This window comes from Salvia splendens, chromosome 13 (genome assembly GCF_004379255.2).
Source record: "Salvia splendens isolate huo1 chromosome 13, SspV2, whole genome shotgun sequence".
NCBI classification, from domain to species: domain Eukaryota; kingdom Viridiplantae; phylum Streptophyta; class Magnoliopsida; order Lamiales; family Lamiaceae; genus Salvia; species Salvia splendens.
This window is the reverse complement of record NC_056044.1, coordinates 22,926,654-22,936,376: the sequence shown is the minus strand read 5'-3', so window position 1 is coordinate 22,936,376 and position 9,723 is coordinate 22,926,654. Positions and strand designations below refer to the sequence as shown.

The 9,723-nt window shown below is 37.8% G+C and overlaps 1 protein-coding gene and 1 long non-coding RNA gene across 2 annotated transcripts; both read right to left on the bottom strand.

The window, feature by feature from the left end:
* Window positions 1-5,342: 5,342 nt before the first annotated feature.
* LOC121761775 lies at window positions 5,343-5,999 on the bottom strand. Its single transcript, XR_006042095.1, has 2 exons — window positions 5,905-5,999; window positions 5,343-5,574 (listed from the first exon to the last, which is right to left on the bottom strand). It is a non-coding gene; the product is annotated as an uncharacterized LOC121761775 (long non-coding RNA).
* Window positions 6,000-7,933: 1,934 nt separating this feature from the next.
* LOC121761004 (aquaporin AQPcic-like) lies at window positions 7,934-9,229 on the bottom strand. The gene is made up of 3 exons (XM_042156588.1): window positions 9,088-9,229; window positions 8,913-8,991; window positions 7,934-8,822 (listed from the first exon to the last, which is right to left on the bottom strand). The coding sequence occupies exons 1-3, from the start codon at window positions 9,177-9,179 to the stop codon at window positions 8,019-8,021; spliced, it is 975 nt and encodes a 324-aa protein (XP_042012522.1). The 5' UTR covers window positions 9,180-9,229; the 3' UTR covers window positions 7,934-8,018.
* Window positions 9,230-9,723: the final 494 nt, after the last annotated feature.

Below are 9,723 nucleotides of genomic sequence, written 5' to 3'. Positions count from 1 at the left end.
TGGAACTTCATTCTCCTTTAATGTTTATTGATGCTTCCTTTTCTCAACAGAATGTGCAGAGGTTACAGCATAGGTCATGCCGTCTCGCCATAAATCATATAGAAATATGATTAAGGATAAGGGTTTCATACCTGATGTGTGATGGACTAGCACGCTGAAAGCAGGGTCGATCCATTAAGAACTCGAGCACGTTCCAGCCCCTATCAATATACAGTACAACTTGCAATCGCTCCTCATATATCTTAACAGACATCTTACTTGGATCGGACAATGAAATGATCAGGCATGCCAAGAATTGGATGTTTTAGTATAGACGGGGTTAAGTGTGGAGAACATGAAGTCCTCAATGTTGCGATAATGAACACAATTGGGACATGAACTCAGATGAGTGAGCAACAGAAACCAGCTAGAAGAAACGGATATCAAAGTTTGAGACGCGTGCTACCTTATTAATGAGTTTCCAATCCCTTAGGCAATCTAATATATTTATACATATAAGTCTTGAATGTAGAGATGCTATGGGATGCAAGAGTCAAGACATAACACATTTTTGTGGTGCATGACTTCAATGTACATAGTAGTAGTAAACTAATACAGCTCTTGTTCTTCTTTACAAACTTTTATTTGGATTAGATCAATTGAAGAAGTCAAAAATAGCTCAATCATATAAATATATAGGGAGAAAATAGTTTGATATGCAAAAGATTTATAGCTTGTGATGGCAGATTTCTACATGTCAGATTCTGCATATATATGCTATCAAATAAGTATCAATCTGCAGAACTCTGCTATCGTCCAAGTATTTCGATACAACTATAGTGCTCTCGGCTTGCACTCAACCTATAGTCGCGAGTCATGGACTTGGCCTGGCTGCAACAAAGATAACCGTCAAGAATGCCACTCTATCAGGCCTTATCCATTCCATTAGCATATCCTTAATTAAAAGGCCTAATCACTTCAATATAATCTCCAATTCTTCCATAAAACAACGTCTCATCGCCTCATTCTTACAACGGTCAACATATTCTACCATACTAAACGATCTCTTTGCATTGTTAATTTGAGAGAGAGTAAGACGGAGGGAAGAGTATATTGTTAATTTGTTTTATTAGTACTTGTCAATAGAAGTAGGCAAAAACCTTTGATTTATTAATCTTCAATAAAATTTACTAATCATTGATTATTTAACAATGTCAACTGCACATGGTCATTTCTCTTGAGTTTTGCCAAATCTTGATTCTTGTTGTTTTGCAGTATATTTGTAACACCCGTACTTTTTAAGTACTAAATTAATATATGTCATGAAATAATTAATAAAATTGGAGTCCAAATGTTTATATAAAAAGGGCTTTGGGCCATGGAAAATAGAAGAACTCTATGGTAAATAAGTAAAGTTTGGGCTTGATTTATTTACAACAAAATAAATCATTTTTGGCCTATAAATTTCAACAAATAAATAAAGTGTAGGAGCCCAATTCTTTTCCAAACAAATGAGAGCAAGCCCAAGAATTCTTTTCTTCTTCCTTCTTTCTTTCCCCCTCTCGGCCGAATGCTTCCATGGAGACTCTCCACCTCCAACTCTCTTCACCTTCCATCTTCCTCAATTAACTCTACAAAGAAATCAAGAGTCACCCAAAAGTTAAACTTATTTATCTTCCACTACTCTTCTACTTCAACATCTCAAGAAAGAAAAAAATTGAGAGAGAGGGCCGAGAGATAGAGTGAGAGCCGAAAGAGAAGGAAGTAGGATTTGCTACCATTCTTGCTCCTCCACCACCAAGTTCAATCCTTCTTGAGGTATAATCTCTTTTCAATCCCCAAAGCATGAATTTTCGTATATATATATATTTTTACATCATTTCATAATTCACCTCCCACAAGTAATTCAAACATTTCAACAACTAAAAACCAATCGAACATCGCTGTACTTAATCGAAACCGCGAAAGAACTTAACTTTGTAATAAAAACGTACCTTGCGGGTTGTTTCGGGGCTGTTCGGGTGGAGTGCGGGGCTGATCGGAGTTGTTTCGGGTCAAATCGGAGTGGTTCGGGGCGGTGGCGACAGAAGGGGCTGACTACCCGGGGGATAGACCCGTTGCTAACGCGAACGGCGGCTGGCGGAAGGGAGGGAGCCGGCGACAGCAGCTGTGCTGTCCGGCGACTCCAGCAGCGACCGGCGACTCTAGCGGCGACGTCAACGCGACGGATCCCTCGGTGGAATTGAGCCGTCGATTCCGTGGTGAGATGGAAGACGAAGAAGGAGAATCCTCAATTCCCCGATTATTGTCGACGGGATTTGGGAGGAGAGAAGAGAGAGAGAAGGATAGAGAGAGAGAGACGTGGAAGATGGTGGGAGTATAAGTTGGGCCCTTTTGTTTTTTTAAAAATTGGGCCTTATTAGTTGTTTGGGCTATTCCTTTTGGGCCCACTAATAATTTAAATGGGAGATATAAGGTGGGGAAATATTTAAGGCTTGGGCCTTCTAATTAAATCCTTGAGCCGATGTTTTAATCGTAAAGAATGATTTCATTAAATCCCGGAATATTTCGAAAGGCGAATAATATTATCCCAAGTACGAAATAAATATAATTGCGAAGAGAAATAATGCGATAATTCAATTATGCGTTTAAATAATTTTTGGAAGTTTTTCGACGTCATGGAAAATACGAGGAGCCAACGGAGGAAAGAACGGGCGTAAGCGGCCGACCGACGTCGCACGCGACGCCTTGGGCGGCCGCCGAATAATCCAAAATGCATGAAAACCGAGAAAACGAAATAAAAGACTTTAATTAGAGTGCATGCATTCTAAATGTTGTCGTTATTGAGATTGATGTATACTTCATTTATTTTTTCGAAAAGGAGGTTCGCACCCTCATTAAAGTCGGATCGAGAAGTTATAAAAGGAAATTTCTAAGCTATTGAGGTGGGCTTTATTACTTAAACTCTTTTATTTGAAATGATATGTATATGGTGAGATAAGGGTGGTTTAAATGTTATGTCATGCCGTATTTTATGTTTTGGAATTGCCTATCTGATTGTATACTAGGATAATGTCCTACTAGACTTTGATGGTTAACGAATTCGGGTCTGACTAGGGAGTGAGTCCCTACTCAGACTAGTGCACTAATGGGGATCGTGAGCCGTCCTTTGTGGTCGGCCGGTCTAGTGATCGAGTTTGTGGCCACATTCTCGTTTCACATGATGGTTCAGATATGGTACATGATGGAGGATGATGATGATATTTGTCTGCGCAGACACCTTTTTATTTATGGAAATGATTTTAGTGTTTCTCGGCATTTTTAAAGTAAAACCCGAGTTTCACTCAATGAAGGCTTGACATAACTTTATTGATGAAATGTATTTTGGGCATGAGTTCACTGAGTGCATTAAGTACTCAGCCCCTGCATATGTTTTCCCTATGTGCAGGTTGAGTGTGGACGGGAGACGGAGGATGTTGAGCATTAGACCGAAACCATATTCAATATACGTTCCGGTTGCTATTGTATCTTCATACATAGTAGTAGCTAACTCTCAAATGCTTCCGCTACATCAAGTTTTAGAACTCTGATGTTATTTTTATTCGGTTGGACTATTTTTCCTACGAACTTTGTTGCTTCGTTATTTCAGACTATAATTTGGTAATAAAGTTCATCTTTTGATCTACATATCGTACCCCTTGATTGTTTTCCCCTTTCTTCCCCGCTTCTTTATTCCCCATTAGTCGCGACTCACCGTACTTTCTATCCTTAGGAAGTGCGGTCGTGACAGAATGGTATCAGAGCAATTTTTCTTTCCGCTCTGGACCGAGAGTCTTTTATTCAATCTAGTCTAGATTCGTTTCGCTAGACTAAAAGAGTAATTCATTGAAGGCTCAACATTCTGTCTCGCCGCGCTCAACGAAAGAGAAGGTAAAATGTTTTGAAATGAGAAATGTTTATGCAATTGATGTTGGACGTGATGATGAATGGAGTATGATTGATAATATTATGAGATGTAGAGGCCTTAGATGTAGGCTAAGTCATATACGCACGGACTATACTTTCTATTAAGGCAATATATTTATCGATGGAACGAATGAGGCTTGGAAAAGAGCGAATTCCAAGGGATGATGAGACGACGAGACAATGGCAACCCTGGGAAGCACGACTTGTTCTAGTTCGAAAGATTGACGAGATTGCAAATTACTAAGTTTCTTCATACCAGGGCGAGATGCTCGAACAAAAATAACGCACGAAACATCTATCCTTCGATGATAACTTTAAAAGAAAGAATCATTTGGATGAATGCAGAATTGGGACTAGTATGTGCTACAAATGTTGTGGAGTTGGACACTTTGCCAAAGAGTGCCCGAGCAACAACAATGCTGGTTATGAGGAGGCTACATGAGAACTCGATGATAAAAGGAAAAAGAAGTACCAGGAGTTGTTTGTTAGAGATGAGCAAATTTCGGGACGAATGTAACACCCGTACTTTTTAAGTACTAAATTAATATATGTCATGAAATAATTAATAATATTGGAGTCCAAATGTTTATATAAAAAGGGCTTTGGGCCATGGAAAATAGAAGAACTCTATGGTAAATAAGTAAAGTTTGGGCTTGATTTATTTACAACAAAATAAATCATTTTGGGCCTATAAATTTCAACAAATAAATAAAGTGTGGGAGCCCAATTCTTTTCCAAACAAATGGGAGCAAGCCCAAGAATTCTTTTCTTCTTCCTTCCTTCTTTCCCTCTCTCGGCCGAATGCTTCCTTGGAGACTCTCCACCTCTAACTCTCTTCACCTTCCATCTTCCTCAATTAACTCTACAAAGAAATCAAGAGTCACCCAAGAGTTAAACTTATTTATCTTCCACTACTCTTCTACTTCAACATCTCAAGAAAGAAAAAAATTGAGAGAGAGGGCCGAGAGATAGAGTGAGAGCCGAAAGAGAAGGAAGTAGGATTTGCTACTATTCTTGCTCCTCCACCACCAAGTTCAATCCTTCTTGAGGTATAATCTCTTTTCAATCCCCAAAGCATGAATTTTCGTATATATATATATATATATATATATATATATATATATATATATATATATATATATATATATATATATATTTTTTACATCATTTCATAATTCACCTCCCACAAGTAATTCAAACATTTCAACAACTGAAAACCAATCGAACATCGCCGTACTTAATCGAAACCACGAAAGAACTTAACTTAAGGTAGGTAGAATGTAACACCCGTACTTTTTAAGTACTAAATTAATATATGTCATGAAATAATTAATAAAATTGGAGTCCAAATGTTTATATAAAAAGGGCTTTGGGCCATGGAAAATAGAAGAACTCTATGGTAAATAAGTAAAGTTTGGGCTTGATTTATTTACAACAAAATAAATCATTTTGGGCATATAAATTTCAACAAATAAATAAAGTGTGGGAGCCCAATTCTTTTCCAAACAAATGGGAGCAAGCCCAAGAATTCTTTTCTTCTTCCTTCTTTCTTTCCCTCTCTCGGCCGAATGCTTCCATGGAGACTCTCCACCTCCAACTCTCTTCCCCTTCCATCTTCCTCAATTAACTCTACAAAGAAATCAAGAGTCACCCAAGAGTTAAACTTATTTATCTTCCACTACTCTTCTACTTCAACATCTCAAGAAAAAAAAATTGAGAGAGAGGGCCGTGAGATAGAGTGAGAGCCGAAAGAGAAGGAAGTAGGATTTGCTACGTCAAGTTTTAGAACTCTGATGTTATCTTTATTCTGTTGGACTATTTTTCCTACGAACTTTGTTGCTTCGTTATTTCAGACTATAATTTGGTAATAAAGTTCATCTTTTGATCTACATATCGTACTCCTTGATTGTTTTCCCCTTTCTTCCCCACTTATTTATTCCCCCATTAGTCGCGACTCACCGTACTTTCTATCCTTAGGAAGTGCGGTCGTGACAATATTTGAAGTGAAAAAAAAAAGAAGCTTTTGGGATAGCCATTGGAAAGGTGAGGCTTTTTATGTTTGTGGTAATGAATCAAAGTGGAGAGGCACGCACATATATATAGATTGTAGATGTCACAAAAAATCTTGACTTCAGTGGCTAAAAAACGAGTCTATTTGTGGAGGCACATGGAGCTGTTTGGACATAAACAGGAAAAATTTTAATGATGCTGAAATTTGTTCCTGCAATGAAAGTGCCTCAAATGTCCTTTGTGCATTGTGTCTAATTAAGTTTAATTTTGATGAGATTCAGGTTATCTCAATCATAAAAAAATAAAATCTCATTCTATATCCTATCAAGTTTAATTTTTTATGGACTAGGAACATTGCACTATTTATTTTTCAAGTTACAAAATGTAAAACTAGACAAATGTTTTTGTATCATTATATATATATATATATATTCAGTACTTTGTATTAATTTAATAATAAAAAAGCCAACTATTATCATATACTCAATTGATGAGGCTCAAAAAAACTAATTGAGAACTTGGGATAAGAGCTAAAACATGAATTGGAATATTTGATCAAGGTACATTTCCATCTGTTCAGGAGTACATTTGTACCCGACAAACAATGACTACCTTACACTACAAAATCGTGTTGCTCTAAAACTATCGTCTTTTGGCCAAACGAGAGGCGATGTCGATGAATACGTCCTCGCTGCAAGGAATGGTCAGTCCCTCCTTTGGATGACTGAATCCGAAGTCTTCCTCAGCTTGACTCAACAAATCTTGAAACGAAGAATCGTTCAAGAAAGATAGTGGCACGACGAATCTCTTCTTTTCACCTTCCCCAACATAAACAGCAAAATGGCCCCTTGGGACATCAATTGAAGCTGATCTTCTTTCACTTGCTGATGAACATCTCAGAATCTGAAGAATGGCCATTCTTGGTATAAATGAAACACGAGAGGAAGATTTTGAGATGTTGTTTTGGTGATTGCTTAAAATGACATACACACATATATAGTTGTTATGCATCAAAATATCTGATGTGAGTGGCCAAGAAACTAGCTAATTATTGGTTGGCTGTGAAGTCTTAGAAATATGAGAGATCACGTGAATTTGTCTTTCAATTCAAAAAATTTTAATGCAATAACATTAAATGTTCCTTTCCTAAGTAAATATATGTTCCCTACCAACTCTAATGTATATAAATGAACTCTCTTCTTCATATATAAGGATAATTATTTTCTGCCAATGCAAAGTGAAAAACTTAGATTTTTGTAGTCTTGTTTCTGAAAATGAATAGCATACACACAAATATATTCTCTTCATGCACAAGTGGCTGAGTAAGAGACGAGGCGGTTTGGTGGTGGCCGGTAAAATTTGAGAAACATAAGCACATGGGAGTTGTCTGCATACCAACACAAAGGTTTTTAATGCAATAACTTGAAACAAATGTCTACTGCAATAACCATTTTTCCCATACACTATTTTGTGAGAGTGACTTGTGCTGTATCATTACTCCAAAATCATATATGTAGAAATGAAATTTACTTTTATCCGTGTTTGAGACATGCCACGGACATGTTTGATCAGCAGAGAACAGATAAGAAAAGTACATTGATGGTTGAATCATTATCTATCATTGGGAGATATATGATGCAAAAACATTTATCATACCAAGTCTAGTGCATCATGGCATCAAGAACTAGTATAATTTCTTCTAGTTTTCTAAGTAATGCTGCTAAATTTGTTACATTGGATTGATAAGTGTGAATTTGGATGGTGAATCATGAGAATAAAATTGACTTATATGTTTGATGGATTTGATAAAAATTCTGCTATTCTGCATTTATAAATCATTGATTGGACGTTGAACAAATGCTAAGCAATATGTAATTGAGTAAAATTCAAGATAATTATCACCATTAATAATGTATGAGAACATTTTTTTTGCATCATGGATTAAAATATGTTATTTTTAACATGGGGAGGAGGATTACAACAGATATTATCAAAGACAACTTATTATATCATTTGATAATGGGTACAAACTAACATGTGCAGAAAAGAAAGAGTACTACTCATTACATAGTCTTGGTCCCAAACATAACCTTGAAAACGTTGTAGACATCATGGTCATAAGCCTTAGCCTTATGATGCTGGCTTGGAATGATTTTGGTGTACAAATAAAAAACAACACATGCTATCGCCGGCCCGGCCCAAAACACCCAATGCCCATCCCACAAGTGCCCACCCCTCACTATCGCCGGCCCAATGCACCTAGCCGGATTCATCCCAGCCCCACCGTACCCCTTCTGCCCCGTCACCGATGTCGAAACGAACACCAGCAAGCCCAAAACCACCCCTACTATCCCAAACACTAGCACAAGGCCCAACTGCTTGGCCTGCCTGTGATCATACGCCATCCATATCGATGCAAACAGAAAAATAAAACTACAAAACAACTCAAGCCAAAACCCCTGGGCCGTGTCCAGGCCCACCGAAACCGGCCCATTGGGCCCTGCCGCTAAAACCGTCAACGTACAACCCCCGAGTGAGAAATTATGCTCCAACGTACTACTCACCACTGCTTTGAGAGCTAGCGCGCCGAGCACGGCGCCCAGGCACTGCGCTACGATGTAGACGACGGCTCGCGCCATGGAGATAATTCCGACCAAGGCGGCGGAGAAGGAGATGATCGGGTTGATGTGGCCGCCGGAGACGGGGTGCACGGCGAGGAGGAGGATGGTGATGATCACGGCGGCGAGCACCGATAACACCAAATTCGGCATCTTGATGTCGGCGTCGATGGTTGAGATCACGATTGTGTCTAGCATGAATACCAAAACCGCCGTTCCGATCACCTCTCCCACCGATGCTCGCCATAACTGATGCAAATTCGAATTAATTAGCTTCTCCTTTTTTTCAGAAACTAGGTTTTGGAATAATTGATTTTTAGAAAGAGGATATATTTTCACCTCAGATGATGCAAGCTCGTTTAATCCGAGTAGCTCAGTTAGCGTTAGAGTTTGGTGTTTCCTTTTCTCATCGTGAGGCCTGCAATTAATTAGTTCAAATTAATTCAGATTATATATACATATAAATGAAAATGATGATGATGATGATGATGATGATGATGATGAGAGAGCTTACGGTGGAGTTGCGTTGAGAGGCTGAATTTTGCTGCCATTGCTTTGGCTTTCTTCATCATCTACAGCAATATTATGTGAGTGTTTATCAGCCATGATTTCCTCTTCTGGTTATCTCTTTTTAAATATGTTTCCTTTTGCCTTGATTTCAGTCTCTATTTATACAAATTGGCCTTGGGATATAACCAAATTTTATTTATTTAATTTTATTTAATCAGAATGCAAGGACGATATATTAGTTTGTAAGCAATATTTCCACAGATCATAAGTGATGGGGCTGGTCTATATAATTATAATATATGTGGAGCTCGAAATATGTAGTACTGGTCCTGATATTGCATGATTTATTTTTATAGAATAGTTTTTTTTATTCAAGTAATTGGGTGAGTTAATGCATGTCACCAAGAAGAGTGGAGATTTAGTTAGATATTAAATGCTGTCACGCTTGAGTCGCAATTAATGGTATATCATTGACTCTTCTTATATATCCTATGTCTTTTTTTATCATACTCGTCAATTTATTTATTGGAGTAATGACAAGTACTACCTCTAGCTGGCCTGCTTACATTTTTTTTTAATTCAAGAGATTTTATGAAGTTCCAATCCACACTTGCCTGCATGCATGCAGTTTTAAACTTCT